General features: G+C 37.6%; 1 protein-coding gene across 8 annotated transcripts in view; it reads left to right on the forward strand.

The window, feature by feature from the left end:
* Positions 1–5265: 5265 nt before the first annotated feature.
* Positions 5266–15634, forward strand: part of HDAC9 (histone deacetylase 9) — a 742193-nt gene continuing 731824 nt past the window's right edge. For 3 of the 8 annotated variants that reach the window (XM_047094856.1, XM_047094859.1, XM_047094861.1), the window contains exon 1: positions 5297–5317. In XM_047094856.1, coding sequence (XP_046950812.1) covers positions 5302–5317 — 16 coding nt within the window. In that variant the 5' untranslated portion in view covers positions 5297–5301. Of the gene's footprint in view, positions 5318–15634 lie in introns of all 8 variants that reach the window. The other 5 variants (XM_047094855.1, XM_047094857.1, XM_047094858.1 and 2 more) reach the window with 3 other exon arrangements.

The following is a 15634-nucleotide window of genomic DNA, read 5'->3' on the forward strand; positions in this document are numbered from 1 at the left end:
ACTTTTTAAAATAACAGTGTAATGGAAGTTCATTTACACGAATCATCATTTTACATCTTTTATTTTTATTTTTTTCCTTTAGAAATGATGCCTGGAAAAAGAGTCGCTCTCAAAGAGCATGAACTTTGAAAAAGATTCTTATACACTGTGACAATTATTTCTCCAGGAATGGTGTACCAATTTACACTCCTATCAGTAGTATAGGAGAGTGCTTTTCACATCATGAGCTTGTCATCATCTTCTATTAGCCTCAATTGATTAGCCTCAGTTGATAGCCTCAAATGTTAATCTTTCATAATTTACACTTATTTGATAACTAGTGTATTTGAATACTATGTGTTACACACACACACACACACACACACACACACACACACACATGAATGATATTCCTTTCCTTTCAACAAGTATTAGATGTGTTGTATTCAATGGCAATTTTAAAAGTTTTATTTGAATATATGGCAATACGCAGGATCTTGCCTAAAAATAATCACCTTAGTAGCAAATTTAATCCAGATGCCTAAAGCATTTTAAAGAAACTATATTTGGGATGCTTTTCTCAGAAAGACATGCTGCATGATACTGTGCTTATGAGATTTTCATATCGCATTTTATGCTGGGCAATTGGTAAGTTTGTTGCATTCACCCTAGGTTCCCCAACAATGTCGAACTAGCAACTTTCAGACCTGCAAACATCTGCTTTTGTCATCAAAATTGAAAGACATAACTGAAAGGAAAGTTTTAGTTCACAGACTGTATAATCTTCTGATTCTGCAGAATGGAAATGAACAAACTTGAAAACGTATTTAGGGACTGACGCTCTAGTCAGCATATAGCTGAAGCCTGGAGAAAGGGTGAATTCCTTTCAAAGTAAGCAGTGGCATGACTGTACTCTCTAACAGGAAAAAGTAACATCTCTAGAAATGGTAACATCATTTCCACACCAGTTTCTGTGGTTCTAAAGTTCCTTTCTATACAGTCTGGTAGTACATTTTTATTAATTCCCAAAAAATCAGTAGCGATTGCAGAATTTTTAGTGTGTATACCTGGGCATTTTAAATCGTCTTATTATGTATGATTTTTTAAGATCTTAGCTTATTTTTCTAGGATGTCATGTTTGGTCCCTAGGAGGATCAGCTCTGAAACGTTTCTAATTAAATATTTCTAATTTGGGAGAAAATAAGCTTTTATAGGAGTAAAATGTGGTCCAAGTCTTCAGCAGATAGAAGGATAAAACTGGCTTGCAAAAAAGAGAGGTTTTATGAAGTATTTCTTAAGCCTTAGAGGAGATTAATAAACTAATTTATTGAACTCAAACATGACCCAGCTTCTGTTGATGTTGTAAATAGGAAAAAGGTAATTAAATTATTAAGACACTTTCATTTTAAAGATTAACTTTCTTCTTGTTATTATTATTAAGCTCATAGAAAAACTTACTTTTTCACCTTTTTAAAGGACTAGATCTTTTTTAATCGACAGTTACTTGAGTATTTCTTTGTCATGCACTCAGTCTTCAATTCTGCCTGTGTGGGCTCTGGCTGGCTAATAAAGGAGATAAAGTAATGACCCATTATCTGGAACCCAATGTAGTGAATCCTAGTATTTGGGCACAGCCTTCTTCTGGTTTGCAGAATGCTTGATTTTTACATCTGGTCTTTAGCCAGTGCTTGACATGGAGCAGAATTTGGTATTTGAGATGAATTTTATTTGTTTGTACATTTTAACCATGGTCCTTTCTGTGTTCAAAGAGCTTTTTATAGCTACTGTCTTCTCTCTAATGTTTTAAAACTAAATATACTTTCTGTTGCTTATTTCTTATTGTAAAACCTATGTGCCCATCTTAGAAAGATTAGAAAATGTTGAAAAGGAAAAAGAAATATCTATCAGTAGAGAATTCCTGTGAACATGTTGGCAGATACTCCAGGGTTGATCGTATATAATTTATATATAATTGTTTTTACAAAATGAGATCAGAGTGCTGGGTCACCTGCTTTTTACACTAAATATCATATTTTGGCATTGCATATTTTATAAATGTTATTACAGCTTCTTTTTGTAATTGACCAAATTGTTCATGTTAGAGATCATGTTAGCCTACAGAAAAATTGTGTTTGATCCCAAGAGTGTTTGCCAATCTTTTGAAAAGTGGAATTTTGCATAAAAATCTAGATGTCTCCTTCCTTTCCCTTGAAAGACAGAAGGTTCTGCACTGCTCATAATCTGTAGGTTACAGTGGGTAGGAGCCCATGGTGGCTGCTAATGGTGGCTCACGTGAGCCGAGGGCCGTGTCCTTTTTTCGCGTAACCCTCCCCTGGTTTCCTTCACTTCTTGATGTTCCTGCCTGACTTCCGAAGCAGCTCAATTTGCCAAGGGTCGTGGATTGTCTTGGGTGGTGGCTCTTCATGAGGCTGTGCTGACCTCCAAGGCAAGGATTGGAAAATTGTGAGAATGTTTTCTGGATGCCACAATGTTCAGGTGGTGCTTCTGGTATTTAGTGGGCCAGTCTCATGGTCACGAGGGGTCTTATAATGTGAGGAACACTGCTACACCTGGAAAAATTTTTCTTAAGCCATGCATTTCAAATATTTCTTTGGATAGTCATATGCGTGAAACGTCTGTCTATAATTATTTGAGCCTAACAACAAAGTCTGCTACATATATGAAACTGTTTTCTTCAATTTTATTGTACACAGAATTTTCTAGGGCTACAACTATCGTGTAATTTCAAATTTTATTGTTAGAAGCTCTGTGACAAATTGTTCACCATTTGGAGAACCATGTCACTGGCAACAATGTGGCTCATGGGATTTTAACCAACACGCACAGCTCTATCAGTATGCATCTGTAGCTCTCTGGTTCAGTATTGAAAAAAGGAGAAGTTCATGCTCCTGTAAAATGTTTTATAAATAAGGAACAATTCTCAGCTTCTGGAAGAGAATATTAGTCATTTTTTCACATTTTCTTTAGGTCTACAGTCTGTAATTTTCCTTAGCATGTTATCTGGACTTCACTTAGTGTTATTTTCCTTTTACTTTATTATGTGATGATAAGTCTGGTTTATTATTTCTTATTTTAATACTAGATTTTATTTTCCCATCTACTCAACTGTCCAGTGTTTCACTTTCCTACTTTTCTTGTAAATATTGGATTCTTCTTACATCTCTTCAATCTGGATTTGCTCATTGGGAGGTAGGGCAAGTTTTGGAGGACTTCTGAAGTGTGTACATACTCATGCATGGGAGCACTTGATTGATTTTTTTAAGTTTATTTATTTTTTTTGGGGGGGAGGGACAGAGAGTGTGAGTGAGGGAGGAGGAGAGAGAAGAGGGAGAGACAATCCCAAGCAGGCTGTGTGCTGTCAGTACAGAGCCCGACATGGGCTCAGTCTCACAAACTACGTGATCATGATCTGAACTGAGATCAAGAGTTGGAACCTTAACCATCTGAGCCACCCAGGTGCCCCAGCACTTCATTGAGTTTGCAAAAATATACTGTATTCAGGTTGGATTCAGAATCTCTTGAGTTTCATTTTAGGTCAGTAAAAGAGCCTTGCAAAATACTTGTTTTAAAAGAGGGGCTTTGTGATCCATAAGCTTAATGTTCTAGGTGGGCATCAAGGATGTATCTAAGTCCTGAAGAGGCTGACAGTCTTCTAGAAAGACATTCCATAGAAATAATTTATGGCTAGACTGAGATGGACTTCAGAGAGGGTGCAAGTTGGTATGTTTGAATGGAGGAGGAAGGCTTCTGGAAGAGGCCAAGGAGGTGGCCCTGAATGTAGAAGCCTGGGGAGGCTGCAAAAAATTTTAGAGAAAGAGTGTGAGTCTTTTTCATTTTCCTTCCCTTCTTTTTGCTCTAGAACTCTGTGTGTTTTTCTCTTCCTTCTGTGAAGATACAGAAGCCACCGATGTTGGTGGGAGGGCCATGGGTGTGAAATGTTGATTTCAGGTATTTGCTCCTCCTCTTAAACTCACACAGTTAGGCAGACATGACCTTGAGGGCTTAGAAATGTGCAACTGTTGCTCTTCAAGGCAGATTGGAGCTGGGATCTCAGAACAAGGTATGGCTGGTATTTCACCTCAGTACAGTATACTTTCTTAGTTCTAACTAGAAAACAAACTATGGAGGTGGAAAATAAATTCACTAGTTTCACCAAATTTTTCCTTTCTTCATTTGATTGGGTGAGTAGCAAGAACACTAAGAAAGGAAAAGTGACAGTAATGAATTGCTAGCTTCCTTAGCGTGCCTTAGTTTACCAAAGCTAATTCTTTTTGCAAACGCCACCACCATATGCAATTATATAAAAACTGCCAGAATTTCTCTGAAGGGACTGAAGTTTTCAATTTCTCAGCCAATCAGAGGCAGGAGTTACTGTAATGATTTGATTTTCAGAAAATTTTTTTTTCCCACTGCCCTAATGATATGGTGGGAAATACACTTCAAAGTGAGTATTCCATATTTAATTCAAATGCCATACATTTAAATAACTTAGAAAATCCTGTGATAGAGGTTTCTGGGGAGCCAGTGTTTTATATATTGCTATTTTTGGAGTTGGATTGTCACATCAGAATTACTTTATCTCATTAAAATCTGTCTTTAGGTTGTGTATTTTCTTTTCATTTACTGCAGATACTTACAACCATAAGACAGTTCATGATTTCTTTAAAGGACGCTTAGTTTTCCCTCATTCAGAGGCATATGCCTTACTTGGCCCTATGTTTTAATTGATAAACTCTGGAGGAAGAGACTTGTCCTAGCCAGGGCCCCAAGTTGTGGAAGTGTATATATCCGGTAAACTGGCTCCATTCCAGGGCAGAGAATTTATCAGCAGTGAAACACCAGCTACTTCCCACACATCCTCTGATTGCATTAAAATCACTCCTCTGCACACCCGACTGAGAGTATGCTTAGAGTATGGAGCTGACAGACATTCTCTCTCCTCCTCCTCCTCGTTTTGCAAAATCGCTGGTTTCTGTAGTCTGTCGGGCTTCTTATTAATAGTAATAAAACGTTCATTCATTAAGTGTCTCATGCCTATGAACTAGATACTGACTGTCACTCTCTTTCCCCTCAAGTTAGGTTGTTTTTATAAAGGCGTGCTGTACCAGAGAAGTGAGCTGGAAAACTGATCTCGGGTCTGTAGCATCAGGTACTATTTAACCAGTGGGAGGGACTGATAAAATTAGCAAGTTGACTAACCACTTCCCTTCCTTGTGGCTCTTTAATATTATAACGGATACAGAAAAGTTCAGAAGCACTGGGCTAGTTTTCGAAACCACAGCACATTTTGGCAAAGAGGGAATGTACAACAGAACGGGTAAGTTTGTCTCTTTTCACCTTTTAAGAGAACTGTGAAAAGGCTATAGGGGTGGAAGTTTTTAGTTTGATTATGCAAATAGTCTTTAGTAGTTTGTAGGCTGTGGAAAGAAACCCGCTGCGGGGAAGGAAGGAAAAGGTTTTCCTATCAGCAGCAGTAGCTCCAGGAACAGCAGATGTTAGAGTGAGCCAAAGGTTCAACTCCGAGAATATCTTCGTTGTCCCAGATAGATGAGAGTAAAATACTCCTGGGGAAGGATTCTCGTATTAGTAAAATTTTTGATAAATAAGTTCCTGCACTCTTAGTTCTTGCAATCAATCCAGTAGAGACATTGTCCAAAGAAATATTGAGTTACTGAACCCAGGTGTCTGGATCCTAAAATGGGTTAAGGTCTTCAGTTATCTTGTTTGTGGTTTAAATTTTTATTGCTTTTAACTTTTTATTATGGAGAATCTCAAATACAAACAGAAGTAGAGTGCACTGTGCACAGATTCCCTGTGCCTTATCACAAAGCTTCAAGAGGCACAGGACTCAGGGTCCACTTTGTTTCATCCACACCTCTGTGATGGAGTTCCCACTTCAGTGCTAGTAGAATTATAATATTTTAAATGTGCGTATTCTGAATATTAAATGAAAGAGGCTTAGAATCTGTTCAAAGCTCCTACCAGTTCAGTAACATAAGTTTTAGAGAAATATCCTTACAGAATATTGAATTATGAATCAGAGAAAGCAAGACCAACTTTCCAGTTGTTTGGCCAATGGGAGTGGGGGATAGAGGAGAGGAGTGAAGATTAAGGACTTGGAGCTAGACTGGGTCAAATTGTGGTTCCATGCAATCCAGTGTTTTGTTTAGGAAGTTTCCCAATCTTTGTCTTTTAAAAAATGTTTATTTCTGAGAGAGAGAGTGTGTGAGTGGGAGAGGAGTAGAGAAAGAGGGGGACAGAGAATCCGAAGTGGGCCCCACACGGACAGCAGAGACCCCGATGTGGGGTGTGAACTCACGAACCACAAGATTACACCTTGAGCCCAAGTCAGACACTTAACCAACCGAGCCACCCAAGTGCACCAAGGAAGTTTCCTGATCTTTCTATGCCTTGGTTTCTCACCTGAAAAATGAAGAAAAATGACAGTATTGATGTTTTTGAAGATAGGAGACAATGAGACTGTCCGTACACGTAAAGACTTGGCCAAGTGCTGAGAATACAGAGAGCTCACTCTGTATTAGCTCCCCAACTGTTTGCTGAAATGATTAGAGTCATAGGAGGGATGAGCTCTGTTCAGACAGAAAGCCAAACATGTGTCTGGGCATACTTGGTTGATTTCTGACCGTTGCTTTCTTTTGATTATTTGATGATGTGAGGCCAGGGAAAGTGTCCATGGAGATGTCTTACTTGTTCCTGGGCTCCTGAAAACTCCCTGCTCTTGCTCTTCCCCACCAGCTCCGAATTAATTCTCTCTGAAGAGTGTCAGAGCATGTCTTGTCCGTACTCTAGCTTTGAGGATGAGGGACTAGAAATTTGCTTCAGCTGACAGAACAAGGAGACGTCAGTCTGGGGAGAGAGGCACGAGCCCCTCTCATCCCGGAGAGGGGGTGTGTTGTCAGTGGGTTTAGGCAATGCTGCAGGGCCTGAGAAGCTGCCTCAGATCTGAACAATTGTCCTTTCTCTCAGAGACAGGACCCCCTAGGCTTGCTGTGGTTTTCCAGGGCTGCAAGCTGCCTAGATGCTTTCTTCATTAGTAAAGGAGGATGGTGGAATTCTGAAGATGGCAGTAAGTGGGGAAGTGAGGACTGTCCCTACTCTCTTATTTCTCTCTGTTAATAAAAACACTAATGACTGCTATTTACTGAGCATTTACCATGTGCCTTGTACTGCGCTGGGTGGTTTTCTCATTTAATACTCCTAATATGCCCATGCGGCACTTAGTGTTACTATCTTCATTTTATAGCTAAGGAAACCGAGGCACAGACAGATGAAGCAACTTACCTTTGATTACCCAGCTAATAAGAGACAGCTAGGATTCTGTTCAGGTCTGTCTTAGAGCATTTGTCCTTAAGAAATCAGTTTATTCATACATATGCAGTCAAAATGCATCCATGATTTTGCTCTTAGCCTTTCCAAGGTGAAAGTCATCAGTGTTCCTTTAAAGCAAAGCGAATGGAAAAGCTTTTGTCTAGCAATAGATTTCCCACAGTGAATTTTCATAATGCCTAATTATAAGCTGGAAATTTGTCAGAAATCTTTACAAATAAAGAGGCTCTGGTGGAGGTGGAGTTACCACTGTAAGGAAGTAAATATTGAACTGACAGGGGGACAAAAAAGAAATGCTCTTTTAGTAAATTAACCATGCCTCAGTGGCGGATTTAGTTTTTAAGGCTATTCGTCTCTCTTGAGTTTTTGTAAACGAGGGGTGAAATTCATCTGTGTCAACTTTCAAGAACATGCAGCACCGTTGTAAAACAAATGATAAACAATGGTGCACTGCAGAAATAAAAATTGGCTGAATCTTCTGGGAGGTGCTGAAGAGAACTGGGTCATGCACAGTCAGACATTTTAGAGACCTGGAATTGACTTTCAGTGCCTTTTCTTTCAGATTACTGGTACGACTGTAAAAATAAAAACCAGTGTGTGAATGAAGGAAGAGTTTCATTTCACAACTTTGGAGAAATTTTTTTCCCCTCCAGTGGAGTAATGGTGTTTTAAAAAATTTTCCTTCACTGAGAGAGGCATTATCTGAAATTTCCAGCTGAAAATGAAAACATCAGATAGAAAATAATTGACTTCTCTTATCAGGCAATCAGGTGCATTCAGCAATCTCTCATCTTTATTTTTCCTTTATTGGCTACAGAACTTTTGTCATCTTGATAGGATCAGCCAAGCTTTACTTATAAAAACATTGGAAGAGATTTGAAATCGGACTTTTTTTTTTTTTTTTTTTTGCAGAGAAAGGGGATAAATGGAGTTGAGACTGCTGGTGGGGGAGGGAGTAAAGTCAGAAAGATGGTGGTTATAAAGTATCCTTGGATTCTTTCATTTTTGCAAAAGCGAAGATGCTATTTAGTGCTGGTGACTGCAAATCATTGTTTGCAGAACTGTTCCATCACGAGTGTTTTCTTATCTCTAATGTCTTTATCTCGGAAGAGCACGTCATTCATTACTTGTAAGGGTTTCAGAGTTGGACATTTCCATGTCTGTCTATGGCTAGAAACAGAGTCAAAAGTGCCATTTTGCTGGTCCTAGTCGCCTGCTTTATGCATTTAATGTAATTTCTGATGGCTTTGGTCACAGCCATTGGAAGACTGAATAGTAATGACCTCATGCTTCCAAATCCACTTGTTCCTGTCCTAATCTTCAGTATTTGTCCGTACTGTTTTGGGGATTAAATATTTTATTAAAAGTCTTAGATAAATAAAGCCTTGTTTTTCCCAGAGATGAATTCTCTTGTTTATTTTATTTATTATTTATTATTTATCATTTTTTATTATTTTTTTTCTTCCTGTTCTTTTGACCCTTTCATCACAAATTTTAAGTATCACCTGCCCTTGAGATTTAGAGATCAATAATTGCAGCTTCTGTCTCCGAAATCTTACAGACTAGCGGGTAAACATTATTGTATGAAGTGAAGGAAGCTGTAATTCGTAAAGCATATCCTGTCTTCGTTAGACTATCTACATTGGGAAAGGTCTTGTGTGTGTTAGTCAGAGACCAGGCTTGGAGATGAGAGAGCTATGGATCCAGTTCTGTTACTCTGTGATGTGAAAGTATCTTACTAACCTTCGTAAGCCTTGATGTATTTACCTGTAAAATGATACGGAGCTCATAGCAGCTTTGTATGAATTATATGCTATGATACATGTTAAATGTTTACATACCAGGCCATATATGGTTTGATGGATCAGAGAGCTCTCTCTCTAAAGATGCTCATTTTAAGATGACCCTGAATGGCACAGAAAGATCTTTCTAAGTCACAGGGACCTGCTTGTGCCAGGTGGTAAGGAGTTTGGCTTCTCTGAGAGAGTAAAGACCACCATGGATAAAACATGTACAAAGGGGAACATTGCTTGGACATGTAAGCAAAGGAGTTCAGATGGTGCAGAGCCTACTAGGTCATGGCAGGGAATTGCATTTTGCTGTAAGTGCAATCAGAAGTGATTGCAAGTTTACACTGGAAGTTGCATGATCTGAATAGTATTTTTAAATTATTGAGTGGAGAATAGGTTCTTAAGAAGCAAGAGTAGACATATGGAAACAGGTTAGAAAACTCTTTGAGTAGCCTAGTCCAGAAATGATTGTAGCCTTCAGTAAGTAGTACCAGTGGGGATGAGGACAGTGGACAGAACTGACAGATCCAGTAAAATAAATAGGATTTGATAACTAATTAGATGGGAAAATAAGAATGAGGAAAATGTCAATTCTGATCCGATGGCATGAGCAGCTGGATCAAGGGAGATGTCATATATTGAAGATGGGGCTTGAACATATCAACTGAAATGCTCTTGGAACTTTGAAGGGACGACGTCAAGGAGGCAGTTGATGGCACATAGACGGTATATGAAGGTGTGGAAATAGATCTGACCACCGGGGATATAGTATGAAGTGAGAAAAGCTAAGGGCTCAGTACTCAACCAGGGAGACTCCAAAATTTGGAAGACAGAGGGGAATTGGTCAGTAAAGGAGATGGATGAGTAGCTGCCAGAGAAAATGGAAAACACAAAGCATAGAATATTCAGGAGAAATGAGTGGTTACTCATATCCAGTGCTAATTAAAGAGCTAATCAATTATCAACAAATGTCATGGAATTTAGTAATGTGGAGCTTATTGGCACACAATAAATACACAGAAAATTTAATTTTTTAAAATGTTCCTGCATTTTGACATATTGACTAATCAATTTACTGCTAATTGAATACATCAATGAAGATTAATTCTTATTTAAGAGTCATTTTAAGTGGCACTATATTTATCAATTTCCTTATTTTCATGTAGCTGTATAGTATTCAAGGAAATAATAAGTTACTTAGGCTGGTCTAAAGTGATTTCCCATAATGAGTAATTTGCTTGAACTTAGCACTTTTTTCCTATTTGTATTTCTGTTGTCAAGGCTGCTGGGTCCTATTGCTGAGGGCACCTCTAGAGTGTGTTATTCATATAGAGCAGTGGTTTTCAACTGGGGGACAGTTTTATACTACGGAAATACTTGGCAATATTTTGAATGTCACAACTGGGGACAGACTATGCTACTGGCTTCTAGTGGGAAGAGGCCAAGGATGCTGTTAAATATCCAACAATGTATCAGACAACCTTACACAACAAAGAATTATTTGACCCAAAATGTCAATAGTGCTGAGGCTGAGAAACCTTGACATAAATTATCATGCAGACCTATTCAGTGCTTACCATCAAGCATTGACAATAGTAGTTCTTAACTAGAGTTTTTCTGCAAGCGAGTAGGGATCTCTGTTCTTGATCAGTGTTTTTGATAAGTTTGTATAGCAAGTAATCTTGTAACTTTGTTTTCATCTTGGGGTTTGGTGGAAGGAATTAAATAAATAAAAATAAAATGCATTTGGATGAACTGCCTCAGTAAATTAATTTTCAGTAGAATTTATCAGTATGATTAGAAATAGAGAGCAGTGCTCCACCCAATGGGTGTTAGACTGTTTTACCTCAGAGTTGGAAACTTTTAAGTAGACTTCTTTTTTTTTTTTTTTGAGAGAGAGAGAGAGTCCACACACATGTGCACACAAAGGAGGGATAGAGAGAGAGGGAGAGGAAATCCCAAGCAGGCTCTGCACTGTCAGCACAGAGCCTGACGTGGGATGTGATCTCAAGCATCCTGAGAGCCTGACGTGGCAGGTGATCTCAAGAATCCTGAGATCGTGATCTGAGCCAAGATCAAGAGTCAGATGCTTTACTGACTGAGCCACCCAGGGACCTCTAGAGGTAAGTTCTTATGCTAATGGGCATATAGGGAAGTTTTAGAATTAAAAAATCATTTTAAAAGTTATTAGATTCATTTTTTAAAAAAACTATAAATTTCGCCCCTTTAAAAATAAAAAGTTTTATTTTAAATTTTTTCATAAAATAGTCCATATATCTAAAATTGTGTATATGTGTATGTACAAATATAGTGAAATACTAGGTACATACATAAAACCAACTTAGGAAATTGAATATGACCATTATCAGCGCTGTCTCCTCTGAGACTCCCTGCCCCCAAAGGATAAACACAATTCTGCATTTTGGTTTATTGTTCTTTAATTCATGTTAAAAGTTTTACTACATATATGTATACGTATATGTATACCTTTAAAAGGTGTAAAATTACTTTTTCAAATGCCTGTGTGTATGAAATTAGACCATTGTCTTACACCATACACAAAAATCAACTCAAAATGGATTAAAGACTTTAATGCCTTAAACTATGAAACTCCCAGGAAAAAATAGAGGAAAAGCTTCATAACATTAGTCTTTGCAATGATTTCTTATATATGATACAAAAATCACAGGCAACAAAAGCAAAAATAAATAAATTTTGCACAGCAATGGACACCGTTAACCGACCGAAAAGGCAACTTACAGAATGGAAGAAAATATTTACAAACTGTGTATCTTATGAGGAGTTAATATCCAAAAAATATAAAGACATCCTACAACTCAAGGCAAAAATAAATAAGTAAACAAATAAATAGCCTGATTAAAATGGGCACTCTCCAAAGACAATACAGATGGCTAACAGGTATATGAAAAAAAAAATGTTCACTGTTGCTAGTTATCAGGGAATTGTAAGCCCAATAATGTATCACCTCACAACTGTTAGGTGGACCTTAAGAAAAAACAAACAGAAAATAACAAGTATTGGTGAGAATGTGGAGAAATTGGAACCCTATGCACTGTTGGTGGGCATGTAAAATAGTACAGCTGCTATGAAACAGTATAGAGGTTCCTCAAAGATTAAAAATAGAATTACCATATGATCCACCAATCATACTTCTGGATATTTATCCAGAAGAATTGAAATTGGGATCTTGAAGAAATATTAGCACTCCTGTGTTCATTCCAATATTTAGTTCACTCTAGCCAAGATGTGGAAGCAACCTAAATGTTCATCAACAGACAAAGGGATAAAGAAAATGTGGCATATATGCAATGGAGTATTATTTAGCCATAAGAAAAGATATCTTGTCATATGCTAGAACACAGATTAACCCTGCGTAACTAATGCTAAGTGAAACAAACCAGTTACAGAAAGAAAAAAATTCTGCATGATTCCATATATGTATAAAGTAGTTAAACTCATAGGGAAAGAAAGCAGTAATGGTGGTTGCCAAGGGCCAGAGTGGGGGGAAAATGGGAAGTTGCTCTTCAATGGGTATAAAATTTCAGTCTATCAAGATGAAAAAGTTCTAGAGATTGATATACAACAATGTAGTTATAGTTAATAATACTGTACACTACACTTAAAAATTGTTATGTGAATAGATCTCATGCTGTGTGGTTTTTGTTACCACAATTAAAAAATGTATCTTTGCCTTTAGGATGGATTGTCAAAGGGAAGGATGGAAGGAATAAAACAAGCTCAGTGACTGAAAAATGTAGGCTTGTGGCTTTTGGGTGATGGCAGTGGTATCATTAGAAAGGAGTAGACATCTTTTGTGACTGTCTGCATCCCTGGATAAAGTATGAGCCTGAGATCAAAATGACAGTGTTTTATTTGAATTTTTAAATTTTTTTTTAATTTTTAAAAAATTGTTTATGTTTGTTTATTTTTGAGAGAGAGCAAGAGAAAGACAGAGGGTGAGTAGGAGAGGGGCAGAAAGAGAGGGAGACACAGAATCCCAAGCAGGCTCCAGTCTCTGAGCTGTCAGCACAGAGCCCGACGTGGGGCCCAAACCCACAAACTGCAAGATCATGACCTGAGCTGAATTTGGATACTTAACAAACTGAGGCACCCAGGCACCCCCTACATGACAGTGATTTAAACACAATGATACAGTGAATGTTTTATTAGCAGACACACAGAAGGAGACAGGACAAGGAATATACACAGTGAGATTGATTTTGTATGCTGCGCCTTCCTTCAGGAAGAGTGAAGTACCATGTTCATTACCTGGACTTGTCCTTGCCCTGGCAGCAGGACACTGTAGAGTTTCTCAGGGAAGTTCCAGAGAGGGATTAATCATTGTCAAGATGGCAGAAGTAGAGGTGGCTATTTGAGAGTCTTCAGTGTGGCGTGCAAGTTGAAACTGCACGAAAGGAAGAAAGTAGGACTAAAAGGGATATGAAGTTTGGGGAATGCCACAAGGAATGGTGGCCTGGAAAAAAAAAAAACATCATGAGCTTTTTCTATTGTTTTTTATTTTTATTTTAAAATCCTCTATCAATTTATTTCTATTCCATATAATTCCTCTCTCTTTACCATATGCATTATTGTAGTGGCTTAACATTCAAAACTAGGTTGCATTCTTGTGACAATAAATGTGATATGATTTGGAATTTTTATATGACTTGGGACAACTTTTTAGTCCTGGTTGAAAGAATGTAATTCCCCAAAGAATCAGAAGTGGCGTCCTTGCTAAGTAGATCGCGACATCAGCAAAGCTGGTTTCTATGGCCGCCATTCACCATTCTCCTTTTGGTTGGTCTGTTTGATCCTGAATTTCCTCCTCTTCAAAATAAAAAGTTGGTCTAGATGATGGTAAAATCGTTTAAAGACATTTTCTCTGCCTTTTGAGCTTTTCTCTCTTTTAATCTTCATGAACCTTCTTCTTACGTTTTAGGGCCTAAACCTGGGGGATTTCACTCTTCCTTCCTCCCTCCCACACAATTTAAATGTTACAGTTCTGCATTCCCTTTTCTCAGAGGCCCAATAGTTACTAACGCTAACGTGTCAGGTCTGTATTATTCACAGTAATTCACAATACGCTATTATTGGCGTAATGTATTCGCTCCCAGATGGTATCTTCACTGGGGGCTTCATTGCCTGCATCTGAAGAGGTGCTGCTTGGTGGACTGTTCAGGTATCATGGCAGGTGCAAGTCACAAAGGTCTATGTTCGCATTATTTATTTCCACAGGTACTTCTTTGGTCCATATTTATCTAACCTTTGTCAACATGACATCAGACATTAACAGACCTAGATTTTTACATTTTTCTTGCTTGAGATGATTTTTCAAAAGAAATTTTTACTTTTAAAGCAGTTAACATTCTTTTATTCAACTTGTACTTGAATTAATTAAATAGGTTCTTAAGTCAATTTTTATGTAATCATGTTGCTGCCTAGGGCACTCTGAAGCATATGCTACAGCTGCTAGATGTTTCAATATTCCCATATGAAAAGTTACACAAATAGTAAACCTGCTATTTTAGAATTACCTCTAAGAAAACTAAAATGTTATTAAAAACATTGTACCAGAACTTTGTTGTTTTGTAATAACACCATGAATGGAAACCCAGTAGGAAGAAGAGAAAGTATTTTATATTTATCGTAAGGACTGAATCTGTTTGGTTCAAAATGATCAGAGTTAGATTTTGAACTTTTTTGGAGCCCAACTTTTCTAAGAGTTTCAAATGAATAAAGATATTTATATAATTAAAATTCAGTTTATTATTAAAAACTGAATTAAGATGACGGTGAAAGAACAGCCCTCAGGTGTGTTGGTCTGCATTTTAAAGCGATACATTTAATGTTTATGCAAGAGTAAGACTTTTTTGTAAATTTACTTTAAAAAGTGATTAGCACCTTTGCTGTAGAGTTCCTACAATTTTTTTGGTAACACTGCATAAAATTTGAAGCATTTTTTTTTTTTTGCTTCAAAATTTGACCTACTTAGAAAGTCCTGATAATTCCAATGTAATATATTCCCTCAGTTTTGTAAGTGCCTTTGGGTAATGTATTGGAGAGGCAAGTAATCTCATCAAGAAGCGTAATGGACCCTATCACATTTCGAGATATATTTTTTTTCTACTACTTCTGCTTCAAATTTAGTTCTGTGTTTAATGATACCACACTCTACTGGCAAGGGTACTTTTCCAGTACTTTAACTCTCTTTGCATACAAATGGTGTTTTTGGTCTGACTGCCATTGCAGATCTTTTCCTTGAAATTAGGTGACATAATTTGATTTTTTACAGTCAGGAAAAAAAAGTGTTCATCTTCCGAGGTTTAGAAAAAGAAAGGTTGTCACTGAATAAAATGTATGGCTTGACACAATTTGAAAAATGGGTCGGTGCCAGCTCAAGAAGGCAGGAATAAACTCCTACTTGGTTGAAAAATGTGATTGGCCTGAAGTAAAGGAAAATCTCTGGGATGAGTCAT

Source organism: Lynx rufus, unplaced genomic scaffold, assembly GCF_022079265.1.
Source record: "Lynx rufus isolate CCGP_SWC_20201006 ecotype Redwood Valley unplaced genomic scaffold, mLynRuf1.p SCAF_4, whole genome shotgun sequence".
Classification (NCBI taxonomy): domain Eukaryota; kingdom Metazoa; phylum Chordata; class Mammalia; order Carnivora; family Felidae; genus Lynx; species Lynx rufus.